This window comes from Patella vulgata, chromosome 2 (genome assembly GCF_932274485.2).
Source record: "Patella vulgata chromosome 2, xgPatVulg1.2, whole genome shotgun sequence".
Classification (NCBI taxonomy): domain Eukaryota; kingdom Metazoa; phylum Mollusca; class Gastropoda; family Patellidae; genus Patella; species Patella vulgata.
In genome coordinates, this window is record NC_065880.2 from 73,363,947 (window position 1) to 73,383,929 (window position 19,983).

The window sequence follows — 19,983 nt, forward strand, 5'->3', positions numbered from 1 at the left end:
ATTGTCCAAAACACGTTGTCCAACATCAAAAAATTTGAATTTCGTTTATATCGAAAACCAATTGTTTCCATCACGCGTGCAGGGAAAAGATAAACTATGAGTTGAACGAAACTGTTTCAATTGGGCTTTCAGAGAAAATGTGTATATTTCTTCTGGAAAAAGTAAAAGTAGTTGGTCTCTGATTGATCCCCTGCACATCTTATTTCTCTCATTGTCTCTAATGAAGTCATCTTCACGCTTTTATATAATAAACTGTAACACTATAGAATAGATACTCACTTTTCACAATAAAAAAAAAAGATAACCTCGGGGGATAGCCAACTGCGTGTACGCCATCCTTTAAATAGGATTAATTTTCTGTGGCAAATGTTCAATAAAGAATTCACGTTAATTCAACCATATAGCACTAAACTTAAGGAGCCCAGTCCGTTTAGCTCCCTCGCTGTTTATATTTATCTAAGAATTTTATTTTGGGGGTTTTAAGAATAATAGACAGGATTACAGAACTTTAAATCAATTTAAAGTCAGGTGAATGAGTGATTTATAACAGTGATGAATAGTAATGTTAATCTTAGATAACAAAATGAAATGGGGTTTAACGTCCTACTGTTCCGCTCCAAACTGGGCTAATGAAGATGGGCATACGCCATACAGTGTGCTATGAGGGAAATTAGCTTAGATAACGTTCCATTTATCATTTTCATAATCTAGCGTTTAAATTGATTTAAACAGTATTTATTCTTAAAATATCAAACATAACATGACAATTTTAAGGATGTGATAAAAAAAAAACCAAGCTAAAAGCTTATTTAAATAAAATTGCTTCACACATTATTAGGACTTTATTTCAAGAATCTTTAAGGAGGAAGAAAATCCAAAATAACTAATGTAAATAAACACAAACAGGCCGTTTAACTTCTAATCTTAAAGTGCTACCGAAACATTTGATTTTCTTATCTTTGTTTTAAAAACTGTATATGGCACATATTATTTAATTGTAATATTTGTATAGAGTACAGTCATTGATAAATAACCAACTGAGTTTTACCCTCATATTTCTGAAGAAATAGTTACAGCCATGACCATAGCAATATGCTGAGCTCTTCCCCAAATTATTAGAGCATTCACTTGGGTTTCAAAATATGAACATGGTCTTGTTATTTGGATGAATGATACACCTATTTGTAGCTTGCCATGGTACACGGTAATTTATATCCATCTTTTCACTCAACAGTGCCATCCTAAGTAAATATCACTCATTTGAAATTCTAAGAGGTCTTTCTAACACTACCATCACCCAACATATTATAATGAACAATTTGTTGCCAGAAGATCCGTTCTTGGTGTCCAAAAAAAGAAATGTTCTCTGTTTGTTCTATAATTCGGTCCAGATTCACTGGCAATGCTTTGTCCAGTTCTGGCATTCTTATGATTTAAGTATGCTGCTATCAGTGGAATTTTGCCTGGACAGCAGCACTACCTCCCAATACCAACTTTTTACACTCAAACCAAGATATACACACAACCTTGGTTTTTCAGGCCATCTAAGCGACTAGACATGGTTCCTTACCAGACCCTCTGTCCTGCATCAATGACAAGGGGACCATGTCGGAAAATCCACCAAAAGAACATTCTTTGCCCACACCTAAATCGAACAGGAGACCTCCTGGTTAGCGAGCCAGCAACATTGCTTATTGAGCCTGGGGGGTTGGATGGCTGAATGGTTAGCGTGAGCGCGCTGTATCATAAAGTCTGTCATTGAGTCGACTGGCGTGGTTTCGAATCCCCGGTTGTACGTGGCAAGGAGTAGGGTCGCCTGTCCAACCTCGTGGGTTTTCTCCGGGTCCTCCGGTTTCCTCCCACTGCTAAAGACCCCTACGCGCAAGCGAATTATGTAAATAAAATTAAACCATATGTTAGTCCCGAAATGACCTAGTTTGTGTCGAGTGGACGTTAAACCCCATTTCTCTCTCTCTCTCTCGCTTATTGAGCCACCATGGATCCCTCCTAAATATACAAGGTCTGGCATTCTTGTATTTCTTGAAAGAAAATAAACATAATTGGTTCAGATAAAATTCAATGAAAAAAACAGTAAGATATTATTTATAGTTATAGAGTATTTATTCTATACAATTTCCAGTATTCTATATACAATTCTCATTTATACCTCATATTACATAGATTTATTAATATACACCATTTACTCAGTGATTAAACCCAACGATGGATAATGACATACAGATACTCCAATCATTAAACTAGAAATACACAGGTCACTACTCTATGGAATACAACTACTGAGTGATGTTTCAGACTAGGCTTATCTTTGTTTCATAATGACTAGAGAAGCCTGGCTGGGTAATAAACAGCAATTGTATTCCATAGAATTGTGACCAGTGTATTTCCAGTTCAATTACTAAATGTCATTGAAACAATACAATAAAACAGGAGTAAAATGAGGACATTCTTTCCGTCACAGATAGCACTGATATTTGGCTTAATTTATATAATATCAAAATGTGTTTAAATAAATGAATCCTATACAATCGTAGACGAGAAGATAGTACGAAAATTCATTGGGTTTGGTTTTCAAAGCAAGAAAAACATAAATAGATTAATTTGAATCAAAGTTAAATAAAACTGATAACTGTAAACATTGGAATGGTCATTAATACTTAGAATTAAATACATTTCAAATATTGAATACAAAAATATCAATGATGTAATGTTTCACGAGTAAAAAAATATAAATGAAAAATAATCTATACTACCCTTTTTCTTTCGTTTCTGTTGGAATTCATTTTAATGAGGATGTTAATAATTTATAATCAAAAATAATATATAATCATGTATTTTTTTTGCCTAAAAATGATTTATCTTATGACTAGTTGCACAGCAACAGGGTTTGTGGTTGAACTCCAGGAAACAAGAGCTAAAGATCTACCCTTCTAAATTCTGACAATGCAGAGATCCCAGCAGAATCATACCCACAGACCCTTGAACTCTGACTGTGCCACTTCTTATGCATAAAAAAAAAAGATTATTTTATTGTGGGGGTTAATGATGTAGAGCGAGACAATTAAGTAATATATTGATAATGCACAAGAGTGTCAGCCGGAGTGTGGTATCAGCATATTATGCAATGTCTTGCATGAGACCATTAAAGAACTTAAAATACAGACATTATCTTGCAGTGCATTTCAATGAAATTTTAACACAAGTCCAATATATCATCTAGTTTAAATAATGTATGATTAGCATGTCACCTGTATGTTATTTAAAATAATGATACAGTAACATCTGTATTTTTAATAATTAAAAAGATATAATGAAAAATTTAGGTTTCATAATAAACAAGTAGAAGAATGTATGGCCCTACCTGCCTTTTATTTAAAAGCAGTAATTAATAAACATAGATTAATTAAAATAATATAAAATCTATAAACAAAATGGCAGTGATTTTCACAATCATTATCCTTCAATTAACAGAAATGTAAGACTAATAATAACTACAGCCACATGAATTTGATTTTCTCTTTGGTAACACCGATAAAGATTTATTTAAAGTCGAAAACACTTTAGTTGTGCGGTTCAAAACCTTTAGTTCCAAATTTTTAATTTTTGAAATTCTAAATATAACATCTTTCACATGATGATTTAAGCGGCTATTTATTTCTCAAGACCCAGAAGAACAGAAAACCAAATTGGTGTGGATGAACTAAGTAATTATCTAATAATTCTTAACAAATAAATACTAATACAATAAAAAAACATACAAAAATAAATAAAGTGGTGAAAGTTTTCACTAGAAATTCATTTCAATATAAAAGACTAAAACCACTTACTTTATGGCAAGTCTTCCAAATGATAATTTCATTAGCGAGTCATTTTGATTAAAATATTAAAAAAAAAATACAACTAAATAAGTTTGGATCAATTTTGGATCATTATAGAAAACAAAAGCCCACATCATGTATATTATATGTAAATGTAGGCAACATAATACTTGTTGTAAATATGTTAGACAATTCCTTATGATTTACAGCAGCTGATTGCCATATACATCCCAACTTAGGAATATTGTTATTAACATAAGAGTTAAAACGTACCATATTATGATTGCCTTTAAATAGCAATATTGTTATTAACATAAGAGTTAAAACGTAGCATATTATGATTGCCTTTAAGTAGCAATATTGTTATTAACTTGTAAAACAAGTGAAATGAAATGAGTTTTAATGTCCTACTTTTCTGCACCAACTGGGCTAATAAAGACAGACATACACCATGCAGTGCACTATGAGGGAAATTTTGCCCAGACAGTGGCATTACCGCCTACTCTTATGTCAAATTCCAACTGTCAAGGGTTCTTTTATGTGCATGCCAATGTGTACACTGGATCCCATCCGAATGGCTATACATTGTCACTTGCCAGGCCCTCTGTCCTATACCAATGACTTGATGGGGGAACCACACTGGAAAATCCAAATGAAACCACACTGGACCTCCAGGTTAGCGAGCCAAATTCTTACTCAATGAACCGACATGGCTCCTTGCATAGACGTATTGCTGTTTTAAGTTTGTATTTCTTATTAATCTACGTTTAGTTCACCAGAAGTCATCAGACTTATGAGCATCCAATAATCACCAATGATGGTATACTGTCAGGAGACGAGACATAGTTTCTTATACATATTCATAGCAACTATATATACTATTAAAAGCAATCATTTGTAGAAACTCTTATGGGAAATCAAGACTAGTCTAGTCAAAATAACCAAAATTTTGTAACACAGAAATAGGTCAATGAAACACACTCAATTCTATCTCTTCGACTTTGTTTCCTTTTCTCACACTTAAAAAACTTTTTTAAATTCGGGTTAAATGAAATTAAAAATTATTTAAAAGTTCCCTAGTTTCACTTCTATGGCTAATTATGTTGAAATGGCAAATGAAGTGAGATCCAACCTTAACTAGTGATTTGGCAATTTTTAAAACATATCACAGTAAAGATATATACACAACAGAATAAATAAATACAACCATGCACTACTTCTGCCATTGAAACATCAAAATAATAATTAATAATAAAATGGACGACAAAAAGTTTTACCTCAAAATTGAAATGTTTCTTCTCATTAAAGCTTATAAAAATATTATGAAACTTAATTTACTAATTCAACAAAGAAAACGCTGCCTGTTTTAATTATTTTAAAAAAATACTTTAGGTAAGTTTTATGCAAATCAGGACAACCACTTTTTTTGTCCATTGCGTCAATTCATATGGCCACATCTGTCTTGTATACATATATCCTTACATACATTAAAACAACCAATTATGCCATGTATCACACACTGGCAACCATACTTAATAGGGATGTGGACAAAATTTGATGTAAAGTTAACAGGGGAGAGGTAGAGAGAAAAAAAGTTGCTTTTTTCAAAGCATTTTAGTTACAATTTTTTATAGTTTCAAATGGAATACGGTACCCAAATTAGGCCACACCAAGATGAATTTTTGTTCATTGAGTGAACACCTATTAAAATTTGGCCTCTTACTTCGATGTGGTAAAATAATTTTTTTTAAAGCAAATGGTATTAGGTTGCTCTTTTCAAAAATAAATAGTTACAATTTTCTAAAGTTTTGAAAATTTAAACAAAACATCGTTCACAAGTCTTAAATGTATTGGTTTGGCCTGATTACGCACCCAAGAGATTGGCAAATACATTTTTGTTATCTTTTCATCCACATCCTTAATATACTTATATTACTAAAAACACAGCACATCAACAAAACAATACAATTACATAATATATTACTAACCAAATTCTTGTTATAACAACAAGCACATCTTGGGAATCAACCCCTAAAATTTAAAAAAAAAAAAGGAATAACATATACACTAAAAAAACAATCACCAGATTTGTATAAAGATTTATATTTAGCTTTTCTTCGGTACATTGACGCTCTGTAAATATGTGGCTTGATTATTGGTTGAGCAAGAGATGTATTGACCAGCGTTGGTTGTGATTGGTTGAGCCCCGGATATTACCATTTGAATATTCGACACCTGTGAAAATGTTGACGTTGGAGATCCAAGATTGTAGGCGATGCTTGTTGCGGTAGATGCTGCAGGAAGAGTAAAGAATGTTGGACTAGATGAGGAGTTAGCGGGGGTCACTGGGGTCAAAGGAGGACTAAAAGTGTTCACTGGAACAACAAAGTTCATTGGTTGATTTTGATTCAATGAATTTAAGGGTAAGCTCTGTATCAGGGATGTAGGTGTCATAAGGGACATATGTTTTTTCTCCTGAGCTGATAAAGAATTACGAGGGATGTGTACAATGGGAACATGTATAAATTGTTGAGGATGGTTCGTCATCTGAACTGTAACATGCTGATACGACGATTTCAACAGCGATTGACCTTTCTTAGTTTCACTGTCCTCGGGTAATGGAAGTGCCAAATCTGAGTCAGCTGGCATATCAGGGGGACTGATGGTTTTAAAAGCTCCACACGATTTGAATTCTGGAGCAAGATGAAGAGCTCTTAACGGGGATGGGCGTCCATTTTCCGTAGAGCCCCGTCTTTTGTTTAAACGTTGGTTTATCTCTGATACTTCATTATCAGGGGATCCATCACTGGAACTAGTGCAAGATTCTTCCTCGGTTGATGGTGGTGTCGGAAGGGCCAACTTTATGCGTTTTTCCATTCCTGCTTCAATACGATCTACGCCACGTTTTATTCCCCGCATGTAATCTGTGGTCGTTGAGGGAGTTGTTTCATTTCTAATGGCCATACTGAACTCTGGCGATGCTGATCTTTGTTCTAATTTAACAATTTCTTCTGATTTTACGCCAGGAAGGTTCGGAGACGACTGGGTACAAGCATCTACCAGACGGGTGGTATCAATATTTGTAACAGGAACCTTTAAAGATTTTAAAACTGCGTTGATTTGATCTTGAGTTAGGGGTATCATGGTTGGTTGTCTACAACTAGTTCCATTTAAATTATTAGTTTTTATAATTAAAGTTTCCTGCTTCCGTTGAACACCTGTGTTGTTTTTCTTCATAGGAGATAATGTTGCTGCTGGTGTACCTTTCAACATAAAAATCTTTTTCTTCTTTTTCACCGGTAGGGGTTCCTGACTAGCAGGCAAGCTAGGGATATCTTCCATATCTGAAAAAAATAAATATATTATTAATATATTTATTTGATAACAATATTTATTTCAAAATGATTTGCTTGGCAAAGACAGGAGTATTCTTGGTGAAATGCAGAGAGATATGAAATGGTCTTAATGTCCACCGGAAGATCCAGAAAAAAAACAAAAAAAACATGAGGTCAGGTCAGGGAAAGAAATCAGGCCACTTGACTCAAAGACAGACCATATGATCTAAAGGGCACTCCCCTGACAAAACATTGCATATAAATAAACTCAGTAACTTGTATACCCACAAAATTGTACCTTGTGTTCATATGTTCAATAACTAAATGTCTATCAAAGAAACTTTATATATTACTGAAGATAGTCTTGACGAAATATCCATAAAATTGTACTTTGTGTTCATATATCCAATTACTAAATCCCTATCAAAGAAGTAATGTCTATTTCATCAGACATCACACAAAACACTTTTTCACAAAATTGTCACATTTTAAGTACATTAACTACATTATCGATTGGTAGATAACTATTCATACTAAGTTCTTCCTCTTGGCTTCCATAGAAAGAATTAGCAAGAGGAGGGTGGTGGTGGGTAAGGCTGTGCAAAAATATCGATATAATCGATAATCGGTAGAAGTTATTTAGCGATACGATAATCGATATTGAAATTCAAATATCGATTATCGGTATATTTACCTTCTGACGGCAAGTTACGGTCACTTTCACATGACTGAACTTGCCGTAGTCTGGCATGCAGACGAATGAACGAATACACGACGTCAACACAACAAGTATTTTCCATATTATTGTAAAAAAACTAAACTTTAAGATTAAATACATTATTTTAATATTTTCATTGTTTTTGTTATTACTAGTTGAAACTAAAATAGGTCACGCACTTTGTGAACAATGATGATCGCACGTGATATTGTAAAATTAGAATTATCTCCCTTCTTTGCTCTTGATTGATTTGTAGAGAAATTGTCTGCTTTCACGATAAAACTAATTGTATTATTAATGATCAACTCAGCTTTTATTACTAAATCATGTCAGATACAGCCCATACAAACACGTTTTTGACTTCCCGGGAAAATATCTATATCTCTCGTAATTTCTTGGAAGAATTATACTTTGGTTTTCGTCAAAATTAACCAATCATAAAAATTCTACTTTGAAAGCCGGTAATTATTTTTTTATTGTCCAATCAATAGACGCCTTCTATTATATTTTATTCTATTATTAGTAACACTGTGTGATCGCCAGTAACTCGCAAAGAGAAACCATGTATTGTCTTTGTATTTATCGGAGATATTGGAATAAAAAAAAGGTTCAAATGAATTAAGAACAAAACTTAGAATAATACTCAAGTTAATCCTACATTTAGCAACTAATTATTTTACATTAATTGATTTTTTTACGTACATCGGCACAGTATTAGACTAGGATAATAACACTACTGTAACTCGATCAACACAAATAACAGGTCGGTAAAGTTCGGTTTTTCCGGAAGAATGATAATCGATTATTATCGATAATCGCTGACAAATTCTTGCCGATAATCGATATTGAAATTTCATATCGATTCCCAGCCTTAGTGGTGGGGGGGGGGGGGGTGGAAAGGGAGATGTTGCAGAATTTCAGATGGATATTTACTCAGACTTTAATTTTCAAAAAAGTCTTCATGAACAAATTTGCAAAAGTATACATACTTTCAAAGTCTAATTTTTTAACAGGGCTTGATGGTTCTGAATTACAGGCATATAGTTTGGTTCTTTCTTTTTCAGCTGCTTCACAGATCATATCAAAAGATGCATGACGTGAAAATCTCTTTGGTACATCACTTTGTATTTCCTGTTGTAAGCTGTTCAATTTGGATTTCTTCTCTGAAATATAGAAAGCATTTCAATATACAACTTTTACTTTTAATATTATTATAGTATTATCAAATACAGGAAAACCACAAAACACAAAAACTGAAAATAGTAAAATAAATATGAATCCAACTTCCTGTCTGCACCCTCTTTCAGTTTTTGGTTATTATGCAAGAAACATAATATACTGAAATTCAAAGAAACTTTACCAAGACTCTGAGACACTATTGAATAGGAAAAAAGATTCATTTGGAGATTCAATTTGGAATAGGTCTATTATCTAAATTATATAGGGATATAAATACATGTAATAGAATATTTTTATTGGTATAATTTCTTTTGGACATCAGTATATACGATCAAGAACTTTCACACTTTCTGCAATTTGTAATTGAAAAGGTTTTTTTTTTTTCAAGAAAGATGACAGCAGATATTTAAATGATCCCGCATTAACATCAATCTAGAAGACTACAGACGAGATACAATATTTTGGCAAAGGTATAATTTCTTATTTGATGAAAGAATAACAGACAGTTTTATGGATAACATTCACTGCTTGATAACGATGAGAGTACCCTCATTGAAACGTTACAGTTAATATACATAGTGAATGTTATCCATTATTACATGCTGTATTTACTAACATGCCCTTCAAAGATATTTTGATGAAATAATTACCTGAAGATATAACTGGAGCCGGTTGAATAGGAACGTAAGTTGAAGGACTCATTATATTAGCTACTGAAATACCATCAAAATTAAACAAATCAGTAAGTCGGTCACCACAAAATCTTTTCAATTCAAAGTAGAACACATTAAACTTTATACAATAAGCAACTGGAGTGAGAGAGAGAACTGGTGTTTTAACTAATTTAACGTACACTCAACTAACATAATATGGTACCATTTTATTTCAATGATTTGCTTGTGCAAAAGCAACAGGGTTAGGCAGACAACCCTACGCCTTCACTCCATGTTAAGTACAAGTGTGGGATGGAAATTATCTCAATGACAGACCTTATGATCTAAAGCAAACATGTTAGAACAATCGGCCACCCATCGCGCTATAAGCAACTGGTCATAGTAAACTCAATTGAAAACTAAATGTGGTGCAGGATGGAAGGCCTGGCAGACAACTGCATTTAGTCATTTGGATGGGACAAAAAAACGGTCCATTGTACACAGTGGTGTCATGTCTGGTGCAGTAAACCCATTTTCATCATGTAATCTATGAAAATCGGCAATGTAAAACAATAAAATTGAGTACGAAGAAAAATACTTACATTTTTTATTTTTTATACAATCTAATAAGGAATGTCTTGAGGAAGGTCTATGTATACCATCACTACAACATACTGAAATAAAAAACATCTAGGTCAGGTGTGGTGAGCCAGTGAATAAAAAATTATAAAATTTATGATATGGAACTTAAAGAGGCATCCATATCTGTGTCAAACACTAATATGACTGGAGTCTGTCGATGAAAGAAATGAAATGGAGTTTACGACCGTGGCCTATTCTTGTTTAAAATTTTAACTATCAAGGGTTCTTTTACATGCAAGCCAATGTGTACACCGAACTTTATTTTTTGTCCCATCCAAACGACTATATGACCGATGAAAGAACTGACAATCAAGACTTTGTTTATTATCATGATAATGATACTTGATATTGGGAATATCAACTGTGTGGGTGGGGTTTCCATCTGTAAATTATGTCTTTTTCAAAACTCCAAACATTCATAAATTTGCTCAGAATAAAGTAATTTGAAATTTTCAAAATACTGTATTCATTTTCCATAATCTATTTTTGAACAATTATAACAGGAACGACCAGTTCCTTACCTAAATCCACATAATCTTACATTAAATACAACAAATATAATAACCAGCAGTCTGGTACAATTACAATATTTTAAGAATGTCAGATGTTCAAAAGGTTGCAGGGCATCGAACGCTTAGTCTCCAGGGTGGAGAAAGAACGGAAGAACTATAACAATGAGTCTGTCAGACATAATATCCCACTGACCAAACAAAAGGTAGAGACAATACACACAGTGCAAACAAATCTATTTCACTCATTTATGCAAGCTTTTACTAGTCTATACAAATTAGCATTTTTCAAATTGCAATTCATTCACAATTCCTTGCTGAGAGGAATCTGGGAAGACTTCCCATTCAACAGATATTTAATAACTTTTTTGCTGATAAAGTTTTCGAGGGAAATAGTTTTTTGTCAACACCGTACAACAGTTTGTATGTCCCGTTATAAATTCAAGAACGTGGTTCACATCTTTTAATATCATTAATAATAATATCAACTAATAGCTTACCACTCAAATCACACACAGCATCAACATCAGGTCCAATATATCTAAAAGCTGGTTTACGACCTCGAATCTCTGTTACATGAACTTTACGTATTAAATCAAGACTAGTCAAAATATTGGCTATATCGTACAACCGGCGAATCTTTGCTGAAAAAATAAAATGTTTTCAATTTATGTAAATAACATTATAAAGTGGACTGCTACATGTAAATTTTGTCATTTTTTTGCAATAAAATTGTTTTTAAAAATAAAACAAGATTGATGGAAAGTTACCAGTAAGTAGGACTGATTGAAATTCAATTCAATACCTTCCTGATGATTTAGGCATTAGAAATATGTTGGAATGTCGTAATATAAAAGATTTGAATCCACATATAAATCGCTTCTAAAACGACACTGAAAAAGACAAGATTGAACCCCCATATTAATAAAATAAAACTAACTTTTAAATTTTGAGTTTTCTGTTTTATCTATATTTGGATCACCGATGAGTATTTTTGCAGATATATCTAGATTGACAGTTTTGGGCTGAAAAAACAAAGTATGGTTTATTAGCTGAAATACAGTTAGCTCCCTTGCCCTGTTGTTCTTGGTGTTTTAATGTTTGATACCACCGATGTTGATATCATAGACAAGTTGTCATATTTTCATTTTCATTATCTTAGGGCATGAGGGGTGTCTTTCCTGTGGGAGGAAACCAGGGTACCAGGAGTAAACCAATGAAGCTGAGAAGGCGCCCCTTTCTCCAAACCACATATTCTCACACCTGGGATCAAAACCATGACCGCAAGCCAGAGGTGACAAGCAAGCTAGAGCTTGAAGTGTGACATTCTAGGCCATCCCAACCCCCCTCGCCCTGATAACATTTCTTCATATATACAATATTTACAATGGTAATCAAATTTCATGTCCTAGTTCTTTGCACCAACCAGGCAAATGAACACAGACATCCATGCAGTGTGTGTGCTATGATGGAAAGTTTGCTTGGAAAGTGGCATTTTCACCCACTCTTCATCAAATTCCAAATATAAAAAGTATTTCTAAGTAAACGCCAAAGGGTACACAGATGGACAATTTTTTCCCTTTGCGGGAACTCTGTCCTGCACCACTAACAAGGTGAAAGAGAGACAGAGGAATGGGATTTAACGTCCACTCGACACAAACTAATTCATTTTAAGACTAACATAGTCAATAATTTGCTTGTGCAGTGGGAGGAAACCGGAGGACCCAGAGAAAACCCATGAGGTTGGACAGGCAACCCTACTCTTTGCTACATACAAGCGGAGAACCGAAACCATCCCACTTGACTCAATGACAGACCTTAAACCACAAGACAACTCAACGCCCCTGACAAGGGGGAACCAGTCTGGAAAATCCTGAGGTACTTTAAACGGCCAACAATGATATCAAACACAGGATCTCTTTGTTAGTGAACATGCCTTTCTTCTACAATGGTGATCAACAAATCAAGAGTACTTTATAGGGCTAGTAGCCCCAACACAATATGATAAATATTTGACAATGAGTACAACAAACACTGATAAACAGGAGAAATGTAACACTTGAACTTCAACATCAGTGTTCTGTTTTGTCACCAATGTCTAAATAAGATTGTTTCAAACACAGTACCAGGTATCAAATCTTTGTCACAAATGGACTGTCAGACAAATGATCAATAAACATACACAATTTACAAGAAAATTTGCAATATTCAGGTTTAAAACAGAAAATCACATACCTTTGATATAAGAAACAACATAAGAAATTTCTGACTCATTATACCTAAAGATTTATCTTTTCTCATAAAAGCTGAAAATATATAAAAATAATTTTGATCAGTTTTAGGATATGTCTGAAGAAAAAGGTTTTAGGATGTCATTTTAAACCGTTTGGTGCAGAAAAGTAGAAGGTTAAACCCCATTTTCATTCATTCATTCTTTAGTACACAATAATACTGTAATGTCATTGAGGAATCGGACATCGAGATGCTACTCATCTTGTTGTTCTGGGGGCAATGCTCTTTGAAAAAAGCCTAAGGCTCTGTCAATATAGGGACATGAAACTTGGAATGCTTGATCCTTGTACAACTGCAAAGAAGTCAAAATGCAATGATGGAGGCGACGACGTCATGTTTGGTTTCGGGTCCATATAGTACTATCATACATGTCTGCATTCTAATAGTAATACAATGGGTCTTAACAAATTCAAAAACATAATGAGATGGAAAGTGGGCGATTTTGCCAGGATTGAAATTTTGAAAACAACCACACCTAATTTTATAAACACCAAAGTACCAAAAAATAATATGAGTGTTGTGACTTACTTTTATCTAATAATTCTATATCTCTTGGTGTGTTTAATTCACGGTAAAATTCATGTTCTTTAACTTGTTGTATCTGATCTCCAAATCCTTCTTTTTCTGCCAACATCTAAAAGAATTATAATTTATAAACATTACTTTCTCCCCTTTATCTTTATAAAATTCCATTTCAATTTGTAGGAAAGTACACAAAGAAGTGCAGCTAAAAAATAGTACAATTTTACTACCACTGCACTGGTCACATGCCAGCTTTCGATCGAAACAAAGCCATTTGACTCAATTTCAAACCTTATGGTCTAAAGCACACATATTAAACCATTCGGCCACCCAACACTCCTATGTGAGACAGACCTGAATTATTATAGAAATGCCAAGATAAAGCATGAAGAGAAGAATCTATATGAAAAGGGGACAAAAGCAAGATCTGTGATAGCTAAACTATCTTATTGATTCCTTTGTAAATAGCGTGCGTATACACTATACAGGATGATATTGGTAGAAAAACAAATGAATTGATGCTTTAGGTTTGGTTTAAATTTGGTTTTCTTTTAGCTATTTAATAATTCGACAGAGTATATCCAGCATATTCTTTGTTAATGAACGAAAAATATCATCCAACTTACCTTCAGTTTACCTAAAGTTGTAACTAAATTAGTTTTACCATGCCATGCATATTTATTTTTAGCTATACGACTGACTATTTCTACACTTTCCAAAACATTAACAATATCATAAATTCTTCTCCTCTCAACATCTGAAAAATATAACACAATTTAAATTTAGTTGGGGGGTAAAACTTAAAGCTACTGCATGCATGATATAAATGCACTAAAGTTTGGGTTATAAAAATTAAAATCAAGTCTGACAAATGGCAAATGGCCACAAGCAATGGATTGATATAACAAAAAGCTGGTTGCAAGCTAATCAAAACCATGATCAGTCCTATAGTGCAGGTCTTTTTGCTTGATTAAAAATAGGATAGGTTGCCAGGCAACAAAACATGCCCACAGCAGCTAAATCATCCGAGCAGTCAACAAGGGTTGTCGCATATTTATTCTTTTTTAGGTAATGGGGGAATTTACAAGACAATTTCATACTGATTAGATCATAATTTTTGTTGTTTGCGGGTTTACAAAGTTCTACAAACCGAAACCAGGGCCTTAACTCTGGAAATAATAAACAGAAATGGTTTAAATTAAATTCAGCATTTTTTATTTTATTTTACTAATTCAAATAATACATATTAATATAGACTTCATACAGATCAGATGATAAATTTTTTCATTCGAGCTTTCACAAGGTTCAACAAAGAGAAACAAGGACCATAACTCTAAAAGTAATTAATGGAAATTGCTGAAATTCAATAGCCTTTTTTGTTTCACTAATTTAAATGATGCATTTCAATTTCATGTAGATCGGATGATAAGTTTTGTTGTTCGAGCATTCACATGGTTCAACAAAGAGAACCAAGGGCCATAATTTTAAAAGTATGATCGAAATTGCTAAAATTCAATAGGCGCCTTCTTCTCACTTTTGACTAATGTAAATAACATATATCAATTTCAAAACTAACAGATGATAAATGTTGTCTGTAGAGTGTTCACAACAAATTGTGGACGACGGTCGTGATGGATCAACAGCAATATAACCACATTTCCATATGGGCGTATAAAAACTGTATATGATAACTGAATTTCAAATTATAATCCAAAAAAATTCAGGACTGTACTAAATCCTTTTTATTAACATGAAAACTTTGCAGATTATCATTTTTTTATCTATATCATACATGTTCAGGCATAAAAATAAAATCAGTGTTTACTCTTTTTTAAGCAGAAAATGAGGACCCCCTGCTGTGTCAACCATCCTACATGTATGTGGATCCATCAGGATTAAATCTTTTCCTTCTTTCTATTGACTACTTCTTTTTGTAATGTAAAATTAATGCAAATAATATAAAGAAGATTGAGAGAAAAAATTTTCCTTCAGTGTTCTTAAAACATTTAATTTAATTTTCGACAGCGTGTAGGGTTGCAATAAGGTCTATAATCATACTGTACGTTACGTCAGTAAATTAATCACAGTACATTGGATTTCAGGCCTGACTTATTTAAACTTTAAACACAACCAGAATTTATTACTCACTTAGTTCTCGTGCAACCTCATCCAAACAAACTTCAATATTTCCTTCCGGGTAATCTGGATAGCGCTGTAAAAATCTGTCAATTAAAAAAGTAAATATTATATAAGTAGGCATAGACATGTTTCATCAGTATTCATAGGTTAGTTGAACATTATTTAATGAAAATCATCCATTACATTTTACACTTCAGTATAACTAGAAAGCCGGACAGAAACATCTTGTTCCTAGCCAGTGAGCTTTACTACATTCTGTACTAAGAACGTTTATGTATTGTTCAACTCGAACTGTTTACACCAGAACCTCTCTATATCCGTGTAGGTTGGAGTCCACAGATTTTGTCATGCTCATATGTGGATGTTGGGGTCAACAGATTGGGACCATGTTACAATAAGCCACACTATCTGTTCGAGGATGGGCAAGAGAGTGTATAGTGACATACACCTGCTAGACATTAAAAAGGGCAGATACTGAGATAGGCTATATAAAAAACACAGCTGATAAATTCAATAAATCTGAAATGGAGCCTGAAGACCCAAACTTACTTTTGACAAAGGAGACCAAGTGATTTTTCTTTCCGAGAACCACCAGCTTTCCCAGAATCACTTTCTTGTGATGAGAATATCAAGTCATCTTTATCAATTGAGTTATCTTCTGGTGTTGGTGATTCGTTAATCAATTCTTCCTGTCTCTTCTGATCTTGCATTTTACGAATTTCTGGACTAACAGCACTAAATAACATTTTTAAGTTTGCAGTAGGTGTGAGGGGGGCTGGGGCAATAGAATCAAACTGATCAGTCTCCTTTGTTGGGGTAACAGGGCGACTATTATTATTAGCGTCAAATTCATTTCTATCTAAATGACGACGAGGCTTCGATCGTATGATTTTTGGGCTATTTTCTTTGTCCTTATTTTGAGGTCTCAAACATAGTTTGTTATTAATATCACCATTACGACTGACATTATTATTTGTGTTCCGATTAAATGGTATTCTTTCATTAATGTTTCTGATTTCGTCATCACTATCACCATCTTCTTCAGTTAATGATGCCCGTAGCTTGGCTGACAGGAGTTTCTTTGTAACTTCTGCCATTTCTGGAAATAGAAAATTATAAATTTAATCAGTCTACATAGTAGGAAAATGTTCATGGATATCTTTGAAAATTGAAATAGTTCATTACCGTGAACTAAGTAGGCCTATATTAATGAAAGCAAATTAAAATTCCATGCCATCATCAATAAAACTAACCAGTTAATTTTCAGAATTATAGACAATGTGTAGATTCAACCTTCAGATATGAATTTTAATCAATAGGCCTTATCATGAGTTAATTCAAATTCAAACACATTCATTTTATGTACATTACTTACATTTGACCTAAATTTGAAACTGTAAGTGTAATCAAAGTCAAAATTTAAAATAAAACTATATAAAAATTCAATGAAATAATTCAATATTTTCAGAATAGTTCATAAATTTAATATAGATTAATCCCGGCTTTGGTTGTTTTAGAAAAAGGCAATCTCAATCTCATAATAACGGTTTGTCAACACGCCAAAAAGTCATGACTGTTCAGATTTTTAACGGTTAATGTTAATCCAATTTACCCCAATAAACATTCAAGTACCTTTCAAACTTATGAGAAATAGTTAATTAGGATTCTTGATTAGTGTTGATCACCTACCATTGTTTCACGTAGTGTAGGTTGTATGGTTCTCTAAGTAGCAATCATTTTGGAGGGGGAAAGGCGCGCCCAAAAACATTCACTCCCAGTTACAGTTGAGTGATTACTAGGCTACGGTATTTTGTAAATTTATAGCGGGATTATCCTTTCGATAGCTAATAATATTCCACACTGTCATAAAAACAAGAAGATCTTTTTCAATAATGAAAATAATAAGTAAGAAACCTTCCAAATCTAAAGACGCTGTCATCAGAGGCGGTGTCCCAGTTAGCCAAAATTGAAACTCACAACTTATTCGTGTACACACGTTGTTGTGATTCACTACTGTCAACAACACACCGAAAAAATATTCCAGAATTAACGTTACACAATAGCCGTGAGTCGTGACATATTACTGCAAAGCGAATATAACTATTTCTAGTCATTTTTCGAGATCCAAACCCAGACTTACCGAACTCTAATAAACAAACCCATAAGACACGAAAATCTGCGTTCTGATCTCGTCTGTAAACCTGCACGTTCAAAATTGGCGCGTGATTGTGTTGTACAATGGTGGGCCGGGGAACATGTATAATCAAGTAATTATGTAGGGTGGCAATGTTTACAGTTATTTTTTCACAAGTTGCTGCAAATTTTAACACCAGAACATTGCACATATTGGCTGCCATAAAATTAGTGTCATACTGACCATTTAAAAACATTTCAAATATTTTCGCAATCGAAAGGTAATTAATTAATTATGTCGATGATTCAAACATGTCACTACCAGTTGAGTTTCCATAGGTGTTATCAACAACAACAATATAATGAACATTTTATACAAATATTTTCTTTCTTTTTTTTTAACAGTATCGCTAGTAAAGGATAGAATTCAATTTTAAATTATAGATACGGTAAATAACATTAAAACACCGTAAAATAAATTCCATTTCATAGAATGTGATAAAACATGAATCTGTAGATATCTATTAAATTATCTTTCAGAGGCGACCTTTACAAAAAAAAAATATATGGTATTATAATTATTAGATTATTTTCAAAAATAAAAGTAATTTAAAACAGTATACTATGTAGTCTGACACAAAATTAAAATATATTACAAATAATTACCTTAAAAATATTGCCGGGAAATTACTCCTTTGGTTTATGTGTAAATAAAAGCAGAATGATTCAGGGTGATCCACATACCATGTCGATATATTGAAAGGTACCAATAAATTCCAATTAAACGATGGACAATATTGAACACGAATTCGAATTTTAACAAAATATTTCAAATTCAACCGCTTGTCCGGTACTTTTCAATGGTTTCTCAAAAAAAAAATTTGACTTAAGAAATCACTTTTCAGCTGATATTTGGCGCGGGATAGGTTGACACACCCCCTTTGGAATAACCAATGAAATCGAAATGATCTGTTTTGGTTTACGTTGATCTTCTTTATTAGCCAATCAAACTATGTGAACCTGGAAAGGTTATAGTTCAATGGGTTGCAGCATGTCTGGACGTCTTGTGTGTAGATTAATAAGTAATCGGTATTGAAACATGTCTATACGTAACGTGTGATTGAGCATTAGTGTTCAGATCCAAATAAAAACGCATATAATCGATAGGCACGATCAAAAACCGAATTGCTACTATATCAGTTAATTTCTACACAGAAAGAAAATTACTGGCAAATAATCATAACAGAAACCCAGTTTCAATAACCGCGTGTTCAATATAAACAGAAATTGACACGTAGTCCAGATCATTTGGTGATAATTATAACGGTTGTGCAGGGCAATATGATCTGTAATCACTTCCACTATCATGCACAAGAAAATCACTCGGTTGATTAAGCATTCAATATATCATGAGCGATCTTCTAGAAAATAACTGATATTGACTGAAAATATAGAACAGTTAATTATAACAGTAAAAGAAAATGGTTGGCAGGTAATAGCCACAACAATATTTTTTTAGAGTTGATTATTTTATTAACAGGTACGGATGCAACTGTGTTCCAAATAAATTCCTACAATTCCATTTTTAAAGGGTGGCTCTTTCTTTCGAACCGCCGATTTAAAAAAAAAAATAAAATTGTAATATACCATATTCCGGGTGACGTTTTTTCTTGACAGTTATTCTCTGACTATGAATTTTATCAACTGTCATAATTAAACAAAAAATTATATAAATAGGTGTTACATTTTCTAAAATGTGTGTTATGCAATGGAATATTAAATATAACAACTGACATTATCTCTATAAGAAATCATAATAACTTTTAATCACACCACAAATGTGTTGAAATGTAAAAACGAAAACAAGAAGCTGTAAAATTAGCGAAATCTTAATCTGTATCTGCTGTTGCACCCCTTTATCTAACACCATCACGGACGAAGGAAGAGATAAAATTTGACATCCGTTATTAATTTGGCGGGACTATTAACTCCCGCGTTGCTTATCTAACACATATTCCCGCCACA

At 33.2% G+C, this 19,983-nt stretch overlaps 1 protein-coding gene across 1 annotated transcript; it reads right to left on the reverse strand.

The window, feature by feature from the left end:
- Nucleotides 1-2,105: 2,105 nt before the first annotated feature.
- On the reverse strand, nucleotides 2,106-18,806 carry LOC126811773 (transcription factor E2F8). The gene is made up of 12 exons (XM_050537668.2): nucleotides 18,625-18,806; nucleotides 16,375-16,924; nucleotides 15,835-15,908; nucleotides 14,313-14,443; nucleotides 13,693-13,798; nucleotides 13,108-13,178; nucleotides 11,813-11,897; nucleotides 11,373-11,516; nucleotides 10,324-10,395; nucleotides 9,719-9,781; nucleotides 8,879-9,052; nucleotides 2,106-7,180 (listed from the first exon to the last, which is right to left on the reverse strand). The coding sequence occupies exons 2-12, from the start codon at nucleotides 16,920-16,922 to the stop codon at nucleotides 5,943-5,945; spliced, it is 2,706 nt and encodes a 901-aa protein (XP_050393625.2). The 5' UTR covers nucleotides 16,923-16,924; nucleotides 18,625-18,806; the 3' UTR covers nucleotides 2,106-5,942.
- Nucleotides 18,807-19,983: the final 1,177 nt, after the last annotated feature.

Bases quoted from the DNA above. Each gene is read 5' to 3' on its own strand.
- LOC126811773 (XM_050537668.2), bottom strand. From the start codon at position 16,922: ATGGCAGAAGTTACAAAGAAACTCCTGTCAGCCAAGCTACGGGCATCA. The intron at 13,799-14,312 runs GTAAGTTGGATG...TAATTCTTTTAG, and splicing joins CAACTTTAGGTAAACTGAAG to ATGTTGGCAGAAAAAGAAGG. The intron at 7,181-8,878 runs GTATGTATACTT...TATTTTTTTCAG, and splicing joins TAAAAAATTAGACTTTGAAA to ATATGGAAGATATCCCTAGC.